Below are 21382 nucleotides of genomic sequence, written 5' to 3'. Positions count from 1 at the left end.
CATATGCTACTGCCAGGAGCACCTGATAACTGCATTTTGTCCCTTTTATGGCTGACTTATGCTGTTCTGAACAGAGGGCCAGGGCGGGAGAAGTAAATGATATTCTTGAATGCAACAGAGGGTAGTGATATAAATGTGTGTGTGTATGTACATGTGTGTGTTGGAGAGGACACATAGCTTACGTTGATTTCAAGTTGTGCTGCTGGCCTGTGAATAGGTGCTGGCTTTTGTTTTTCCAGTAACAGCTGTTTCTGTTTCCAGCAGTCCTATGCACCAGCTCCCCACCCCATGGCTCCTCCCAGCCCCAGCACAAACAGCAGCAGCAACAACAGCAGCAACAACAGCAGCGGGGAACAGTTGAGTAAAACCAACCTGTACATTCGAGGCCTCCCACCAGGCACCACTGACCAGGACCTAATCAAGCTGTGCCAACCGTAAGTGTCCTTCTGCTGCCTGTGCTGTTTCTCACTCCCATACTTGCCTTGGTGGGCAGGATGTGTTATTGCAGTCAATGTACTCATCCACTGGTGTCTCAGTGAGGAAGACTCTTCTTTACAAACAGGACTTAAACTTGAGATTCAGTGCTAGTTTATTTTGGGGAGTGGAATTTGTTTACTTTTTGTCGTTGAGTGGAAGTTCTTGAGCAGATATACATGGAAATGCTGGCTGATTCATAGATATTTGACCTGCAAGATAAAGATCAGTAATAGAGTTACACTCTCAAACCATGTGGCCAGTGGAGTCATTGATGAGTCTCATGAAATAAACGGATTTTCTTGAGAAATATTAGTGAAGGGAATCTCAAAAACTCAGAAGTGGTAGATTTCAGGATTACCTCTTGTGTTACAAAGCTTTTCTGGCCAGTGCTTGGTGAATGTCCGTTCAGCCAGGACCATGTATTTGGAGACACATAAGACTAATCCTCTAGTTTCCTTAACACATCTACGGCCTAGTCCAGTGAAGCTATCTCCCACCAAGGCCAAGGACCACACTCACTAAGTAGTTTTATATTTGCTTGGAAGCTTGGAAATGATGAAATCCTCTTCAAAAATGTTTTCATGAATCTATTATCTACCAACACTTATGTCATTAATTCTCTTATTTCTGTGCAAATAAAAACATATTTAAGTTCACCTTCCCATAAAATTAATAATGAATTAAGATCATAGACCTGGCCGGGCGCAGTGGCTCACGTCTGTAGATCCCAGCACTTTGGGAGGCCACGGCTGGCAGATCACGAGATCAGGAGATCGAGACCATCCTGGCTAACACAGTGAAACCCTGTCTCTACTGAAAATACAAAAAAATTAGACAGGCATGGTGGCGGGCACCTGTAGTCCCAGCTGCTCAGGAGGCTGAGGCAGGAGAATGGCGTGAACCTGGGAGGCGGAGCTTGCAGTGAGCCAAGATCGCGCCACTGCACTCCAGCCTGGGCGACAGAGCAAGACTCCGTCTCAAAAAAATAAAAAAGAAAAAGAAAAAAATAAAGAATCATAGACCTGTATTTTTAGGTTAGTATCTGATTATTTTCAAAATAATATTAGAACATATATTTGTCATTTGATTGTGACTTGGCTGTGTATTTTTAAATTTTAAAAAACTATTACTCAATTGTTATTTTTCTCTTTTGCAATGGTTTTTAAAAAGCCATGAGGATATTTATTTTGTAAATGTTCTGATCTCTGAAATATTGAAAGAGGAAAACAAAGCAGACTGTTTATTTGCCTTTGTCCTAGATTTTAAGATTGGGAGTACATATCAACACAACAGAAAGTGGCAGGTAAACCAAAATACAAACACATAACTATCTAATTGTTTGACAAAACAGTAGGTAGATCAGGGCTGGAGTCCCCTGTTGCTACTGGGTGCCTTGATTTGTGAAAAAGGCAAGGCAGAACCTTGAAAGATAAATTTATATATTTTTTAATTTGTTCAAAAAATGTTAAATGTGCCAGAGCTCAGACATATAAATATATGTTAGATTTTGGCCTATAGAATATTGACGTTGAGAATTAGAAGATAAATAACTCAACTTTTTCTTTTGTTGTTTAAAAAATCTAAACTCTATGTTGAAAAGCAAGGTCTTTGAAAATGTGAAAGATTGTAGACCTTATGATAGAAGGTTCGGATGAAGTAAAAAGAAAAATGGCTATTATTCTTGATTTATATTTGAAACTCATTTTTTTTTTAAAGGTAGCTGTTAAGGAAAGATTCTTTGTTACTGCTCTTTACCACTTGTAGAGCCTGTTGACACACAGATGTCTGGGCCCAAGGAATTATGATTCACTAGGTCTGGGGTAGAGCCCAAGAATATGTATTTCAAACAGGATCTTTAGTGTTGTTGATCTTTTGTGAAGCACTTCTCTCAACAGTCTTGAAGACCGCCAACTATTTCTATTGTATAAAGTTTCACTAATTGATGAGGGTAGTTGAGATGGAATTTTGAGTGTTAAAACCTGCTCAACCGCTGTGTAATCTTGAGGCATATCACTTCCTCCCTCTAAGCCTCAGTTTCCTCTTTCTTAAAAGACTGGGTTGGTTTTTGTTATTTCTATGTTTACTTGTAGTATCAGCAGTGTGCTGGAGCTGCCTCTGACTAACACATTTAAGCCAATTGTTAAATATTCAAGAAGTTTGTGAGCAATCTGTTACAGACTTGGTAGCATGAAATTGGCCCTTGTGGGAGTATTTATAACACAGGAATCAGCACATCTTGCAAATCAGAGCTTTTTAAAATTTTATTTTATTGAAGAGCTGCTGTATGAACACACCACTGATGTAGCATCATACTATGAATTGCTGTGTCAATATCCATTTCTGCATAGAATTGCCAGAACTTTGTAAATGGAAATTATTACTTAAAAGCCTATATTGCCATTTTTAACTCAGAGATGTGGTAACACAGAAACATTGTTATTGAGGGAATAAGTTTTGTTAATATTTTTTATGTGCATTTGATAAAGAATATTAAGTGAACAGAGGATAATAGTTACTTGTTCATATTAATATTTGTCAGCTAATAAGATCTGGCCCATTTATTGTTATTGTAAAAATGTTTGTGGGTTCTCCTGTTGCTGCAGTGATCTAGAACTGGGGTTTATTGCTTAGATTCTTTTTCCTACAGAATCTTAAGGAACTGATGTGATTGGGCAACATAATGTAGTGGAAATAACTGTGCACTAAGAGATCTGTCTTTCTTTCAATCTTGGCTATGCTATCAACTGAGTCTTTGGCCTTAGAGTAATGACTTTTTGCCTCTTAACTTTGATTTCCCCCATATACAAAATAATGGATTTGAACTCAACAATCTTTTGTGTTTTTTTCATTCTAAAATTTTGATATTTGATTAAGAACCTCATTATTTAGCTGCCAAACTGGCTCAAGATCACCTTTTATATCTTTCTCCAATCCCCTTGTGCAGTGTTGGCAGGGGCACAGTCAGAATTTATTCAGCTTCATGGGTATGACCTGATGGCTGAAAAAACCTTTGGTAAGAGACCAATGCAGGTCATTTGTAAAACCTTGTTTGTTTCTCTTGCTCTTTCTCTGTCTCTCTCTCTCTCTCTCTCTCTCTCTCTCTCTCTCTCGTAGTGTTGGCCTTTCACAGTGCTTGTTACCATTTTACATTAACAGTCTTCTAGAGATTAAAATCACTTTCCATTCCTGTACCTCATCTCGCACTTTAAAATAATTTCACTCACACAACAGATAATTTTAGTAGATTTAAATGAACTTGCCATCAAGATTCATTTTCCATATTTATTTCTATGAAATTATAAGCACTTTTAGAGTTAATATTCCTTATAGGAAATGCAATATTTGCTAATATCCATTGTAATAAAATAATAGAAAACAGATACACAAAACAGCATATTGTCTTTTTTTAAAAAGGCATAGACATATTGGATTTTCTGGTATTAGTATATTATATCCATGTTAATGCTAATGAACAGTAAGAAAATTGTATTAAAGAAAAAGAAATTGCATTATTTCTCAATATATAATCTGAGAGCAAATTCTTATTAAGGAATTCTATTCACATCATCAAAGCTTCTATGTGCAGATCACAAGTAAAATCAAAGAAAAGAAGATGAGGCTGAAGAATAATAAATATAAAGAATGATTTTACTCTATGGGAAAATCTTTCTAGTTGTACCTATGTTTTGGATGAATACATTATACTGTGTGTAGTGTAGAAAATAGTATAGTTAAAAACCTTGTAATGTCTTTTTCTTGAGAAACCTTAAGGAACTTTATTTTGTTCTCAATCAAGAAATATTTACAGAGTATATCCTGCATGCCTGTGGTGAGGAGTCAGTGGTGAGTAAATTTAGACAAAGGAGAAATGTTATATTCTACTAGGGAAAATCTGAAAATTTTTTATCAGATCGTAAATATGTGATCTGATAAAAAATTGCAACTGTAAGTGCAAAAAAGAGAGGAGCATGATACTAACAGATTTTTGAACACAAGAGTAGACCTAATTAGGGCAATTAGCAAAGGTATCTCTGAGGAAGTGACAATTGAGCTAAGATTAGAAGGATAAATAGATTTAACTAATCTCAAAAAAAGTGAAAGAGCAGCCAGGTAAAGGAAACATTGTGTGCAGAGCCAAGGGCCAGAGGGGGCATGCCAAGGACAAAGGGCTAAGAAAAAGCCATGTGACTATAGCAGAGAGAAAGACTATAGCAGTGGGGCAAAATGAGCTAGAAAACACGGAAGGACAAGATGATTCCTTTGGAGATGATGTTAGAAGCTTGATTTATCTTAAGAACAATGGAGGAAATAATTGAATTGTCATAAACAGGAAGTTAGCATAGCTATACTTTTGTTTCAAATGGGTAACTCCAGCTGCAGAGTAGAGAGAAGTGATCCTCTGAGATCAAGGAACAATTAGAGTAGGAATAGTTGAAAAGCTGAAAGAAGAATGCTTTTTGTTCAGAGAAGAGGGTGTGAGAAGTAATATTTGTGGTGGTAGAAAAATTATGTGTGGTGAAAGATTTTGTCATATACATTCTTTTTTCCATTAAAAAGCAGGGACATGGGAATAATTAACCAAATGAACTTCAAAAGAAACAGCAAAGTAGCACAGAATAGAACCCAAATGAGTTGATTTTTAGTTAATCCCTTTTTCTTACCCAGTCATGAACGGGTCATCAATATACTATTAAACAATTAAATGGCTGTAATATTAAAAGCACTAAAGGTAATGTAATAAAAACTAGGAATCCAACTGATTATACAAATTTACTCATGGATGGATTATCAGTTGAAGACTATTAATGGAACACTTGGATCATATATATCCTTTACGCTTATCTCAGGAAGACCAGATGGAAATTGGAGAAGATAGATTTGGTTTCAGAAAGCGAGAGAGAGCATTGTAACTTTTTTGAGCTGAATAAAATATTTGTAGTGTAATGATTTTTTACATATAAGTTATATTTTGTCCTTCCAAGAAATTGGTATCTTCTATTTTATGATTCTGAACATGCCCTTGAAACACATTTAAATTGCTCCTAAAAAATAAAATCAAATATGCATCATAATGGGTAGCATTTACACTGGAAAAAAATCATTATTGTATTTATATTTTCCACATCTACAACATATTTTATCTAACCATTTTGTGGCTTATAAATTTGATTTAATACAATGTTCTCAGGAAGCGCCAGCCAATTGCCCCCACTTTCCTGTGATTAACTGCTCTGGAGTTAATTAAAATATTGTGAAGGAACAGAGTGAATTGTTTTTCTATTATAAAGTAAACATGCTGCTGCTAAGGCCACTTGAGACAGAATGCAGGAAAATAGAGGGAAACTCTTGGGTAGGTACATACATATTTCCAGTCCTTAAACAGAAGAGCAGGAAAGTCAACTGCCCTGCCCCTCACTTTTCTCTGTAAATGTTTTCTTTGCTCAAGTTATGACACCCTAGCATTTCCCCCCTTAAATTGAAACTCTGAATGTCACTTTAGCATTTAACAAGAGAGGGAAAACACCCACAATGAAAAGCCAGAGGAACAAAATAGAAGTGTTTGCACTGGAGAGCTGAAGGGTCTGCCCAAGCTAATCTCCTGGACTTTTACACAACCCTGTTGGATGTCTCATTATGGTGCACGCTGAACGCTGAATAGTAAGAGCCAGACTCAAGTGCTATCCAGGCTCCAAGTGCAGAGTCCATTATACATGGTGTCAGACAGTTTTGACAAATGCACCGACACAATCAAACCTTTTATCAATTTAAAAGTAACCTTGTCACAGTAATCTGTCAGACTGTTCAGATACAACTAAAGGAAAACAAGTCATCATGCACTCCAGGGTAACCAAGTAAATAAGAAAAATGTGACTGGAAATTTTTAGAGTTCTTTCTTACTGTGTCATTGAAGATTTAAAAGTTTGCTCTAATAAGACCCTAGGAAATTTATTAGTAGCTTTCTTCTGCAAGTCAGACTCAAATTACGCAGCTGCTTTTCAGATGTCATAAATCTGTGTGGTGGCAGGTGTGAGCAGGAAGTGAATACTGGAATCTTTAAACTCTGCCTTCGTGTATTTTAAATGAGAGAGTGCTTTAAAGACCCAAAACACGATATTGAAATTCCTTAGATTCAGCAGAGATTTGACAATGGGTTACGTATATTAATTCAGATTTGGGCAAAATTATGTTTGCCAAGCATCTGCTGTAAACTAGACATAGTATTTGATTAGTACTAAATAATTGTCATTAATAATAGGTTGTTATATTTATGTATTATTTATATTAACACAGTTACTGTGTATTACATGCCTCATACTCTACTAAGATTTTAAATTATTTAATGCTCAAAATTTCCCTATGAAGTGGGAATAATACTTTCTTTAAACTGATACTCAAAAGGGTTAAGAAACTTGTTCAAATTTATGTAGCCACCATAGCCACCAGGATTCAAAATCTGGATCTGACTTCAAAGCCGATATTCATAATCACTGAAACATTCATATAATGAGAATAAGGGTGGCATAAATCATAGGTTCTCAGTTCCATGACTACTCATGAGAATCCCTTAGGGACCTAGAAAATAGGTTTGGACCTCACTCTCTAAGTGTTCTGATTTAACCAGTATGGGTCAACCTGGATACTGGGATTTTTTTAAAGCCTGCTCAGGTAATTCTAGTATGTAGCAAAGACAGAACTTTTAGAGTTAATGATGCTCACACAAATCAGAAAACATAATTTAATCCCGTTTTAGCTTTCTTACTCTGACTTTCGTAGGCTCTAGCAATTTCATAGGACCTACCACTGTGCTTTCAATTAACCAGAAGTATTACAAATGAATATTATTATGAAAATTTGGGGATGAATTTGATTTTCTGATAACAAACTGACATTTTAGATTAGGCACCTGGATAATAAAGCCCTGAAATATGCGTCAACAAATGTTTTCAAGGATGTCCTTGGAAGAATCTTACTCTCCTGCTTTATATAATTTCCGAAAGTCAAACATTTATTCAACATTCTACTTTTTAATAATGTTTGCATTTAATTGATGATTAAGCAAGAGACTCTTCCTATTTTGACTCATGTGATTAAATTTCTATATATACTTACATTTTTTTGTTGACTATAGTTTAGTGAACGTAAGTCCAGTGAGTCTTAAAAAATAATTTACATCTCCTAGTGTTTTGGGGATATCCTAGAAATTATTGTCCCACTGATTCATTGATCACTCATTTATTGCTTTTATTACTTTGAATGAAGAATATTCCTCTGAATGTTTACATATCTCATGATCAATTAAAAAAATACTTAAATTCCTGATAGCTGATGATATTTTTCCAGAGAAAAATAAAAATAAAAAAATCATTGAGAGGACCAGTTGACTTAGTTTACGATCTTGGTGGTAGCACAAAAAAGATGGATATGTAAAAGGGTGTGATCAACTCTTTCTAGATGTGCTGAGTAAAGATCTGGAGCTCAGAGAGGTGGACTTCTAGGCAGATCTCATGCTGAATGCCTGAAAATTTGAGGGATTTAAGTTTTAAGGGCAGAACTCTGGCAAGTTCAGATGGCATCCCGGTTTCTGATTTGTCCAATGATTTTTTAATTGATAAATACAGCTGACCCTTTTTAGTCCTTATTTTAATTAAGCTCTCTGTTACTTGACCCTGTTGACCCCTCCTTTCTTCTCCTATGGATGGTAAATTCCTTTTGCCTGGATTTCCTCTTACCTTTTGGAGATTATTCTTTCTACCTTCTCTTCTTCTACCTGCCTCTTGAATATTTTGGAGTTTTCTGGAGATTGGACCCCTCTTTTCACTCTATAAACTATCTGCTCTTTACTACACAAACAACATCAGCTATTCTAATGACTATTAATTCTATATTGCCCACCATCAACTGTTTGTTTAGTTCTGGATCCATATCTCATTATTCCCTAGACAATTCCAGTTTTGTAACCCAAGAGCTATCAAATTCATTGTCCAAAGAGGGTTATTCCTGGACTTATCCCTCCTTTAAGGGATCCCACTATTCTCTATGTGAAGAGTGGTCCAAATAAAAAATCTTGGGGTAATTCTTTTCCCCAGTCTAGAATCAATTTCCAAGACCTCAACTGTTTGATATTTATGATACCCAATAGCTCTTCTGCTTCAGTACTGCCATGGTCTTTTTACTCATTTATTCAAACATACTTATTGATTGTCATCTGTGTACCAAGCACTGCAGATATCTTAAGGACTGGTAAGCTTTTCCATAGAATTTGCATTCTAATGGATAAAAATGATATATGAATAAATAATTTAAAAACATATTAGAATATGTAAATGTCATGAAAAGCAGGTTGTAAGTAATGACTAGGAGGTTACTCTAGACTATGTATTCTCTTTAATGTGAGACTTCATTTGCAGGAAGGAGTCAGGCAGATAATATTCAGAAATAACGCATTACAGACACATATAAGAATTTGGCCAAAGCTTGAAGAAAGAAATAAGCTTGTTGAATACAACGAACATAAGGAAGGTTAGGTATTCTTCTGCAAAGAATAGATTTTAGGGGAGTCCAAGAGAAGAAGCAAGAAGACGAGCAAGGAGGCTTTTGTGGAAGTCCAGGAAGGAGGTGGTGATGGCTTGGAATAAGATCACAATGGTAGAGGAGGTTAAGTGGGATGAATTTGGAATATATTTTGGAGATAGTTTTGATAGCATTTACTCATGAATAGCACATGACAAAAGGGTTAAGAGAAAAAGAAATTAGGGATAACTCCTTAACTCTTAGCTTGAGCGTCTTGAGGGATAACTCCTTAACTCTTAGCTGGAGCGAATATGGAGCCATTTCAGAAAATGAAGAGGATTGTGGAAAGTGCAACTTTGGCTGGGCAGTAATCAAGAGCTGTTCTCCGTCTTGTTATTTTTGAGACTGTATTAGACATCTAAACTGAGCTTTGCATTGGGAATTTGATATCTGATTCTAGTTTTCAAGATGGAAAAGTAAAGGATATAAAATGGGAGTCATAAGCATTATAAATGGCTTTTAAATCCATATTAATAAGACAATAGTGTGGTATCTAATATGTAGTACAGACTGTTCTAAGTATTTTGCATGTGAGTACTTCATATTACATACGTTAACTCATTTAGATGTCATGCCAATTCCCATTTTATAGGTGAAAAAACAAAGACACAAAGAAGTTAAGTGACTTTCCCAAGGTCACACAGCTGGTAATTAGCAAATCCAGGCTTTAAATTAAGAAGTTTTGTTTAAGAGCCCCATCTCTTAACCATGGTCCGTACATAGGGAGTGTGTATAACAATAAAAGAAAATGTTCACACAACTTGGATTCTGAGGTTCTAAGAGGATGAGAAATCAAGAAAGAAGTTTATAAAGGAACAATCACTATGGTAAAGGACAACCAGGAGTGCAGGAGTGTGCTATACCACAGCAGCTGAAAGAAGAAAGTATTTTAAAGAAGACAGAATGATGAAATGTGTTGAATACTTGTTGAGAAGTTAAGAAATATACCAAGAGAGAAGTTATATTTGGATTTGGCAACATCAAGGTCATTGGAAAACTTGAGCAGGAAAGTCTTTGTAGACAATTAAAAGCTGAAAGCCATCTGAAGTGGTTCTTTCTTCATCACTCAACAATTCTTTCAAGTGGAAATATATGCCTTTTTTTTTTTTTTTTTTGCCCCACCCATACCAAAATAGTCATCTTTCCTAACATTCTTCCCCTGATCTTCTGGTTTACTCTATCGTCTCCATCTATCTCTGTCTCTGTCACTATCTTAATTTCTATCTTGTTCCATCTCAATAACTCCTCTTTCTCTCTTTTCCTGTCTGTTTCCTTCTCTCCCTACTCCCTATCAATATGTACTGTATCTTTAACTGAAAACTTTTGAGGACAATAGATTTATTCAATCCATTTTTTTTACCCCTAGTTCCTAGCACACTTCCAGGTTTTTAAGTGGTAACCAATAAATATTTAATGACGGAATGAAGCCCAAATTCATCAGTAATATAAAAATGATTTTATTGGACTTACATCATAAAACTTGTTCTAAGGTAGAGTTTGAGTTTATATTGGGAGATACAGGAAACAGCATTTTATCTTAGATGCTACATCCAATGTTGTGCCACTGAGGTGAAAGAAGGAAGGTTTTGAATATGAAGCTCTTTTATTGTGTAGATCCCAAGGAGAGTTTTGAAGGGAAGCCTCAGGATAACTTGAATCAAAAGAAACAAATAAGGATTAATACTTTGCTTACTCACTCAATATTGCTGCTGAGACAAAAAAAAAACAGTTTATTTTTGCCTGAGCCGTCAGGTTTCAGCTGTCAAACAGATCACAGTGTTCTACCAAATCTGCTAATTCTATGTCTAATGTCAAGTAAGTTGGACTCGTCGAATGGTGTTTGCTGAATTTTGTTTTTTTCGCAGATTTCTCTTTACAGTCTTTGACTTTTAGGGGCACACAATAAGAAACTATTGGTAAAAAAATACACAGAGCATATCTGTGTATTGGGCATAATAAAAATGAAAGCTTTTTATCTGAAAATTGGCAGTAGTATGATATATACACATTGTTGAATCACATGATTGAGAATAAGGTACAGTTAAAAATTATCCTTAAAAAGAAAATTTTAAAAAACAAATTTTTGTTTTATTATCTGTTGTCATATTCATTATATCTCTATCACAGTATCTCTTGAGAAAAAAGCACTTTGTTTTACACAGTAAATATGTCCACAGATTTTTTGAAAGTAGATTTTTTGTTTTAGTTTTTTAAGCCAACATTATTGAGGAGTAAAATTAAGTGCACTCATCATAAGCATAGGATCTGATGAGTTTTGAAAATGCATGTACCTATGTAGCCACCACAACAATCAAGATATAAAGCATTTCTGTCCACAGAGAGTTTTTAAAATATTATCATATTCTAAGAAGTTCACAATTGAAAATCATCCTACTTAAGAAAACAAAGAGACAGCATAATACCATCACAAGAGTAGCATGGAATTTTGAGTCCATTGTGGGTTCTAATTGACCACTTACTCATTGTGAAATCTTAATTAAGTCACTGAGACCTTCTGGGCTTAATAGTTCCAGGTACATGTTAAGCCTATAATAATTGTTCATTATTGTTACTTATGCAATCAAAAATATTTATTGTAATTCATATTTTTATATAGCAGGAATACTTAAATAAAATTCACCTGTAATTTTAAGAGTCCTATATTCAAAAAGCACATATTTTGATTTTTATATTTCTATCTTATTTGTATATTAACTGAGATTATACATGTTTAGTAACCATAGATTCTTACATTATGTTGTAGTGTTGTGTATCATCACCACTATACATAGTACACTGGTATATTTTACAATAGGGATATTCACAGTATCAGAATAAGTACATACAATTTAGGTTGCAGTTAAAAGACTAAAATTAAAATACAGTACAAAACAAATTTAAAAACACAGTTATAGTGCATAAACATGTCATAATAGTATGCTTTAATAGTAAAAGGGAAGTTTTTGAACCAAAGGGATACCAAGCATTTCAGTTCTTCAATATAATAAAGCAGTTTATAACATGGTAATCATAGTCAATATGTGTCTATCAATGATATTCTGATATCACTTGGATTTTATTCCTGAATCTGTAGGTTGAATCTGACTTTAGGGTGAATCAGTTCTTATCAACTAGGTGTGTTTTTTATATAGTATATATTTAAGGACCGTTTCTTCAGTGCTTCCATTAAGCAGTCTTTTTCATTTTTTTGGGACAGAGTATCACTCTTGTTGCCCAGGCTGGAGTTCATGGTGCCATCTTGGCTCACTGCTTCTCCACCTCCCACGTTCAAGCCATTCTCTTGCCTCAGTCTCCTGAGTAGCTGGGATTACAGGCATCTGCCATCACACCTGGCTAATTTTTGTATTTTTTGTAAAGACGGGGTTTCACCATGTTGGCCAGGCTGGTCTTGAACTCCTGACCTCAGGTAATCTGCCCACCTCAGCCTCCCAAGGTGCTGGGATTACAGTTGTGAGCCACTGCGCCCAGCCAGAGTCTTTTAAAGAAAATTTTGTTTATTAAAAATATTTAAGTAATTACAGTAAATTTAGAATCAGGAAGATAGATGCTTAAATAATATCAATTATTGAAATATTCAATTATAAATAGATACATTCAGATTCATGTTAAACTTAGTTTAGGTTGACTTGTTTCTCAGAAAATATAGAGAGCTTGATATTTCTATTCTCTGTCACATCATTATGAGGGCCATTTTGGCACCAGAATGCCTGAGTTCAACTCTCAAACCTATCAATTTTTAGCTATGTCTCTTTAGACAAGGTATGCAACTTCTCTGTTCCAAAGTCTCTCTTTCTACAAAGTGGATATAGTAATGCTACCTCCATTTATTGAATAGTAAAGATAGTTAAATGAGTTAATACACAAAAAGCACTTAAATAAAGCCTGGCATGGAGTGAGTACCCAGTGAGTATTAGGATTATGAGAACTTACCCAATATAAACTGAAGTTAATTTGCTCCCAATTTGAAAATTGTGTGTAAAACTAATGGCGATTTTGTTCAAATGATTTTTTACACTGTACTGAAACTCTGTATTAACATATACTTCTAATGTCCTTTCGAGCTCCTGTGTTTGGTCATCCTTTAATTCTAGACCTTATGTGTATAAACAGAATGGCCTTTATTATTTGGGCCACAGACCTTCGTTTTTGATCATTGCAGCCTTCCACACATGAGTTTTCAGAGTCACCAAGCCTAACATTATTAGTTTACCTGCAAAACTGAGCCTTGCTGATTCTTGCACAGGAATCTCGGGAAAGCAACCAAATTTAAGATAAAGAATGGACTTGTTTCACTGATTCATGTTTCAACATCATGGGACAAACAAGAGACATAATCTATGGGTGACCTGCATGTCTCAACACAGAACAATGGTGCAATTGCACAGTGAACTCTGTGATCGCTACAATCACCTGTGTGTTTTATTGGATATTAGGTGTCCTAAGGACACTTTCATGACAACAAACCAGAAAAAAGCCATAAGCAGTTCAAGTATAAACTTGAAATGAGGTTATCAGAGTACGACTGCAAAAGGCTCTCCCCATTTCAGAATTTAAGAGAGGAGTCATCCTGAACTGGTAATGAATGACACCTCTGAGGAAGGGAAAGGAGGCATATTTCCAGGGAATGCTTTTATGTCACAATCATTTTGTTTGAGCAGAAAGTGATTTGCTGTCGGTCTTTAAATAAACAGTTCTTGGTTCTCTGCCTCTATGTGCGACTCTTCTTTCTCTAACTCTAAAGCAAAAGGCTAGGGTTTATTAGGATATAACTTTACGCTAATTCTGTGGAAGAATAATGCATTTGTATTCACTCCATGTTTGAATTGCAGTGAAAAGGACAATTAGAGTTGACATTTTAGTGAGTGCTTTGTACCTGGTATTGTTATAAGCACTTTACAGGTAGAGCGGGCTACTCTTTCTGGTTTGCTCAGGACAGTCTCAGTTTTACCATGAAAGTCCTACACCCTGGGAAACTAAGCAGCAGGCAAACTAGGCCTCCCGTTGCAAGTATTATTTCATTTAATAATCAACCCTTCCAATTCCAAATGAGGTAACCTTATATTCTTTTGCAACTAGCAGAACTGAGGCACTAAGAGGTTAAACAATTTCTGAAGTTTTAGTACTTACTGACATTTACTGCAAGTGACTGAATGAGAACTCAAACCCAGACATTAGAGCTTACTCTCTTTCTCCCTACCTGGGAGTAACTATTGTAATAAACACTTAAGTTGTTGAACTAGACCTTACTCACTAGAACTCTGGACTTGGGTACTTCAGTCTTGGTGGATATAAGGAGAGAAGGAAAATTATTTCCACACCATTTGTGGATGACACCAAACCATAATGCTAACTTGTCTCAAAAATGCTTGTCAGTGGCTACAAAGGATTGTCTTTCTGAACCACTAATAGGAAACCAATTAAGTGCAGAATTCTAACAATACAACATACCTATAATTTACAGGTTGTGTAGTACCTTGCATAGCAACTACTTAAGAAATAGTGTTATGTCTAGTTTGGGGAAAAACTCTTCAGCAAAAATGTGTTTTGTTTGTGTTATATCCTTTCTTACTTTCAAAAAAAGAACATGAAAATCTACTCAGACAAATCACGATAAAATATCTGCAAATATAATACCACTTTTCAAATGGAACTTACTATTTCCTATTTACCAATGTGATACAAATGCCCATTGATACAGTTTAAATCTTTCTATCACTTACTGCCTGTGTAAACAACGAAATGTTCTTAGTATAGTAGTATAATAATTCTCAGACTTTGGGATTTAGAAAACCAATAAAATAACAAAATAAGAAGAGGAGGTCAGCATGGTGTTACCACCTTTTAATTCTATTAAGCAATGTTAATTAAACAAAACACTTACTATTATTTACTAGCCCACAGATTGACTTTAAATTTACCATCACTGGCATACTTCTCTTAAAAGTTCATTTTAACATTAAAAGAGCCATCATATTAGCATCATGGTTGAAAGTTAAATTGTATCCCAACATACTTCAAAAATAGGAGTTATGTTACAAAAAATAATTTGGTCCACACAGTTGTATTACATGCACTTGTTTTTTGGTATCTATGTGTTAGTTTGTGACACTAAATTCAGTGCAACATTACATGGGGGTCAGTTTTCCAACTTGCTCCAGAACTTCCTATTTTTACCACAGTGGATGTAGAATTCCATTTCACATCTGCATGTTGACGGAAATGGAGCCACATGTTTCATGTTATTTCAATTGAGAGTTTTCTGGGAAAACTGAGAGAAGCAGAGGAACCACAGCCCCCAAGCTAGTGCCAAGAAGGAAACAAACTACAGCGGGCCTAGCATCTGTCTAACATGGCCAAGGGGAGAATGGGTTCTCAGCTTAGGAGTGGTTACGCCCACTCCATCCAGAGTGTGCAACTGCCAGCATGGAGGGAATGAATTTGAAAGACATCCAGTGCGTCAGGGAAAATGTGAGCAAGGATTGGCCACTGGTATAGTGGCTGGGAACGAGGAGATCTGAAGTCTTTTCCCAGGTCAGCCACTAAAGGGCTCCATGGTCTGGCAAGTCCTTTTACCTGCCTAAGTTTCAGTTGTCCCAATGATTTTATGACCTTCCAAACTCCTTTCATTACTCAACACAAAACTGATTTCCAGTTCTCTTAAGATCCCTGCTTTCTGCTAATGAACAGTGCACACTAAAGTATTAATCAGTTTTATTGAATTAGTAGATTTGTCTTTTCAAGCACAACATTAAGTTTTACCTGGATTTTAGTCACAGTGGTTTTACCTAAATTCAAAATCCTATCTTGCCTCTTTGCACAGTCCTGCTTGGCATTGATGCTAATTGCTAAAACATTGAAATTACTGCAAGGATATTATTCATCTTTTGTTTCTGAATGCCTTATTCATAGGGGTAACTTTTAAATCTGATGAAAGGTAGATATCCTAAGCCTAAACCAGGGCGGTAAATGGAAAACAAACAAACAGAAAATAGCAGATTATGAAGGAATAAGGGAAGCATGTACTTAGTGTGTCAAAAATAGTGAGGCAGATTTGAAATCTGTGGTTAGTTTTTCAAAGCAAGTGCTATGCCCAGTACCCATCAGCACATAACAGTCTACCTCAACACACAGATACACAGGCACACACACACACACACACACACACACCCACACACCACACACACACACACACTGTCTGTATGCTTGTCAACACTTTCATATTTGGGAGCTGTAATTTCCTCAAAGGTAGGCATGGTATTGTCTTCATCGACTCCCCCACATTTAGTTCAATGTTTACCACATACCAATTGCCCAGTAACACTTTGTGTCAACAAATGTTAACTGTTGGAATTAATTTCCGGATCCTGCGAATGTTTCTTACATCTTATACTTTCATCAATTTCACTCCTAGAACAGATGGAAAGAAATTGCATTCCACCGAACCAACACTTTACAGAAAACTCAATTTGTGTTAGTACATGTTTGTATATTAAAATTATAGGACGAACCTTTTTTATAACCTCAAAATGCTGAATCAAATAGTTGGAAGGGTGTAGGTGATGGTGAAGATGAAGAAGCCAAAGATTATTATGGGACATTGTCTTAGGTACTTGCAAGAATTAGTGATAACTCCCCCCTCTCTGAGCTTTTTAAAATAAAGATAGTAAAGGTAAAATTTGGGGACATCAGGAAACGGTCCACAGAAAAAAGACCACTCCACCAGCATCTTAGTGTCTCCCTAATGTATGATTAAGCAAAATTCAATATTACCTATAATATCCTCAGCTTTCCCTTCTACTTATGAGGATTTTGTGGTTTTTGTTTTTTATCAGATATTTAAGTAGATCAGGATCCTTTACTTTTTGAGAGGGCAGGCATGGCGGGTTTTGCACAAAACGACTGGGGAAGGAAGGATGCTGTCACTTTTTCATCTTGGATCAGAACTGATTGGCAGTATGCTCATTCATTTATGCCTGCAATGCTTCATTTGAGATGGGCTAATGGACAGGTACCTGGATATTCTTTGCTAGCCAGCTTAGATAGTAAATATGCAACTGTTTTTCAAGAAAGTTTCCAAGCGTACCATGTTCATGCTGTTGCAGCATATCCTGTGTGAATCGTGTGAACAAATCATGGTGTAAGTCACCTTAAATGCAATGACACAATTTGCTAATCCTCTTTGTTTCCCCTGAAAAAAGGAAGAAAAATCAAAATTGCATAGTGAGTGTTATAAGGGATATTTTGCATGAACAAACACAAATTAGGCCATGAGACTTTCAGAGCAGTTGTTTTCTGGATCTAGATGTGTCCATTATGCTTGAAGGATGTCATGTTATACATTTAGGCATGACATCAGATAACAGGGATTTTCCTGTGTAAGAAGCTCGTAGTCTCTGGCTGTGATACGTACAATATACGGCTCCCTCTCAATAGGAAATGTCCCTCCCAGTTGATTCTCAACTTATTTACCTCTCTGTTGTACCTCCTATTTTCAACAATCCTCAGGGTGTGTGGATGAGTTTTAAACAGAGCATAGATATACATTCTTGCCATCTGGATCAATGGATGCAAAATGAGAAAACCCATGGCTTATCACCTGCCTCCTTTTTCTGGAGCCTTTGACCTGGTTCTAATTAAGAACATTCTCATATATTTTATGCTGTGATCTAGAATCAACAAATTTCTGCAAAGTCTATACCAAAAGCAAGGTTTCTTGAAATAACTGGGAAAAAAAGAGAGGTTTAGGATTTCAAATGTCAATAATTACATTATTGTGACACCTAGAATGCCCATAAGCCAACTTCAAGTGTCGTTCGGTGTATTTTGCAAAAAGAATTGAAACCAGTCCAGGAAAGCTGGAGACAAGAAAGAGTTTCAGCTGTTGAGCCACAGGAATGAGTTATTATTAATGTCCCATCAAATTATTTGACATTTATTTGCTTGATTTTATGTAGGGGACCTAGGTTATAGTTTATGAAAACAGGTAAAAACTTGCAATAAAATGGAAAGAAACATACATTGTCACTATCCTTCTTGAGTAGCTCAAACCAGGAATTTTATAATAAACGGAATAAATTAAGGTAAAGCTGGGTCCTCAACAAGGGTTCTAAGGGGTCACTAAAATTGCATGCACAATTTTGAAACTATGCTTGAATATACATTTTTCAGGGTCAAGTTTACATAGCCTGAAAATGTTTTAAAAATTATTGTAAATTTTAATGCATTCTGGACATATAGAACCTAATACTTATAATCTTGCTATTAATATGTTGATACATTGGAGAAAATCTACATATTCATAGAGTTTACACTGAAAGCTCTTTGAATCCCCACTGCTTCCCTTGCTTGCTAAGATAGAAGCCTCAGGGACAAGGGCAGCTGTTTCCAGGATGTGAAATTTAGCTAATCTCAAATGTTTGACTTTGAACTCATTTGGAAGATATGTTTTAGTATGTAGCATTTGCTTTTCCGCCATTTTCTCTGGAATGCTTTTACTCCACTTAGGTAAAGCAAACTGGGACTTAGGGCTTCCACAGGAAGTAGATACCACTGGATTGGATTTTAGACAAGGAAGTGTTGTGTGTCTCTGGTTTGGCACAGCCTGGTGAAAATTGTTGAACTGCAGCATTTCAGACCCGGTGCCAGCCTAATGGCTACATGCCAAGATTACTATTTGGCAACAAGCAGCCAGACAAGCAGCTGGTTATTGCAGCGAATCTGAGCAGTGTGCCCTGAGGCCATGTCTCTGTTGCCAGATCCCCCAACCCAGTTAGTAACCAAACCCTTGAGGCTTTCTCTGGGTTTGTTCTCTTCCAGCCTCATGGTGGGCTTTGGCCTGGCAAGGGTCGTCTCCAGCAGGTTGTCCTGCATGGGTCCTGAGCTGTGGTATCTGTCTGGAATTAGGATGCTTATAGACCACCTAAAGTTAAGAGAATTCTTGGCAGCTGTGGCTGACACTGTGGGGGCACTGGCCAGAGCATGCTTGCACTAGAGGCTGGCTGGAAGAGGGCAGAATCAATATGAGCTGCTGGCATTCCACACTAGCCAGGGGTGATGAAGTGACAGCCTGCTGGCATCTGCCTTTGGCCCTGCTGGCATCTATTTTGCACTGTTCTTTGTGAAAAGTGCTAAGACTGAGGGACCTAGTGAGCAAACTTGTCAGAGGAAATGAACTGGAGGAGGTGAGGGAAGAGAAACTGGCCCACAAGATAGAGTCACAACCACTGAGTGTAATGACAGTAGCAATAGGTGATCACAGTCTTAACTAAATTTTCTCTGTATTTCCAAAGTGGAAAAAAATTTCTTCCCTAGGCATTTCAACTCCCTTTTTCTGCCAGAACTTCTGGACCTTGAGAATAGTTTGATATTATGCTTTTGGAAGGGAGAAAGGACAGCTTTCCAGGAGGCCCCAGCTCCCTGTAGGTATTCCCCTCCTGGGGTCTGGCACCATCTGTAAGTTTGCTGCAGCTGCTGATGAATTTAAACTGATTTAGCAGGAGTGGGGCACAGTATATTTGGAAAGCACTCATCCCTCTTCTTTTGTTGGGGTGGAAGTGAGGAGAAGGGACTCGGGCAAAATTAGTTTCCCTCTGTTCACTCACAGACACCGTAATACTGTTTGCAGCACTGTGCCCTCCATGTTGATTCCTGGGTAATTCTCAACATCTTTGAAAGGATCCGGTAATTTCTCCCAGGGAAAGTTGAAGTATACTACAATGGTGGATCTATTAAAAATATTGGCATGGAAGAACAAGAACTCTATTGTCTCTAATTGCTGGGATTCCCGCCTCACCACCCAGGACAAGCACCAACAGGACGCTTTCTGTGAAACGTGTCTTTTATTCCTCATATGTGATCACTTTCTGGAACTAAGTTTATGACTAGAATATCTAGCACTTAACATAAATGAAGTAAGTAGAATGAGAGTATAGTTTCAATGGTATTCTGCAATGGTAAAAATTTTCTCTTGCCTCTTCTTTGATTCGATACAGTGATAGCTCTTTTACTTATTTGGCCATTTATCCAAGAAAACTTAATGTTGTAGCCCAACATGTAAAACAACCCTCAGGGCTATCTGGGTCACAGACAAAGCAGATTCACATATATAGTTTCAGGAAAAATTCTATTAGTAGTTTAATGAATATTTCATTTCCAAATAATTTTATAATATTAGATCTGAGTGTTTTTTATAATATAGCTATGCATTTCAACGTCAAAATAGCACATTGGTATTTGGCATTTTTGTTCGTGAAGTCGTAGTTGAATAATTTGTGTTTGAGCCTCTATTTACTCCATTTCCCTCCCTATCTATCTGTTGAACACTCACTCGTGCCTAAGAAACTCAAATGTATTTCATAATGCACTCTACGTTTTTTCTCCAATTTTTGCAGGATCGTTTGGCACAACATACATGCATGTTCCCATTTCACTTTGCCTATATCTCGATCATCACAGTTTTTACCCGGTGTTCTAGTTCTTTTCTACATTTTCATCTCTTCTGTTAGACTGAGGATTCTGAAAGCAGGAATTGTCTTATCTTTCATTGTATACATTATGATTTTAGGGAAATTAAATTGTATAGTAAATAAAAATTAACACCATTTACAGCAAGTACATTTAAAGTTTGAAATACAGAGGTAGAGTCGATTCTTGTTATTCACAGAATGTTTTTCTATGAAGTCGCCGCAAACACTGAATTATCAAATATTGAACCAGAGCTCCTGTGGAAAGTGTAGGGTAAGATTCCTACAAGCCCCTGATCACAACTTTCTCATCAATCAGTTAATGTGTAACTGTTTTGCATGTTTCTGTTTAAAGACACCTACTTAATATATATTGTTAATTCACTGACATTTGTCAATCAAATCAAAATTAAGTTTATAATTTACAAACTCAAGGCCAATAGCACTATAACTGATACCTGAACAAAGCTTATTTAGTACATATACTTTCTCAGGAAGGCGCATCCCAGCTTCCTGCCACTTAGGAACACACTAGAGAGTACTTTACCACTACACTTGGGGACCATTTTAAACAGCAAAATCAGCAAAAAAAAAAAAATCACAAAAATGTGAAATAGTAAATAGATCCCAAAAAGGATACTTGTTTATGGTAAGAGAGCTGAAACAAGAAGGCAGACCATCACCTTGTTCTATCTCAGATAAGAATGTGCACATCAGCCTGTCAAATTTTTGACCACACTGTATATGTCTTCAAATGACCTCAAAACTGCTGTGAATACTGATTTGGGGATTACAAATAAATGTTAGCAAGTAGGCAAATTTGCAAATACAGAATCAGTGAATAATGAGGA

At 36.3% G+C, this 21382-nt stretch overlaps 1 protein-coding gene across 7 annotated transcripts in view; it reads left to right on the top strand.

The window, feature by feature from the left end:
- The window catches only part of RBMS3 (RNA binding motif single stranded interacting protein 3), an 864792-nt gene that overhangs the window by 265860 nt on the left and 577550 nt on the right, over positions 1-21382 (top strand). For 4 of the 7 annotated variants that reach the window (XM_030812232.1, XM_030812231.1, XM_030812233.1 and 1 more), the window contains exon 2: positions 265-434. In XM_030812232.1, coding sequence (XP_030668092.1) covers positions 265-434 — 170 coding nt within the window. Of the gene's footprint in view, positions 1-261; positions 435-21382 lie in introns of all 7 variants that reach the window. The other 3 variants (XM_030812235.1, XM_030812230.1, XM_030812236.1) reach the window with 1 other exon arrangement.

The sequence above is a fragment of the Nomascus leucogenys genome, chromosome 4 (assembly GCF_006542625.1).
Source record: "Nomascus leucogenys isolate Asia chromosome 4, Asia_NLE_v1, whole genome shotgun sequence".
Taxonomy (NCBI): Eukaryota; Metazoa; Chordata; class Mammalia; order Primates; family Hylobatidae; genus Nomascus; species Nomascus leucogenys.
Note: the sequence above shows the minus strand (reverse complement) of the source record. Positions and strands in the feature narration are given on the sequence as shown.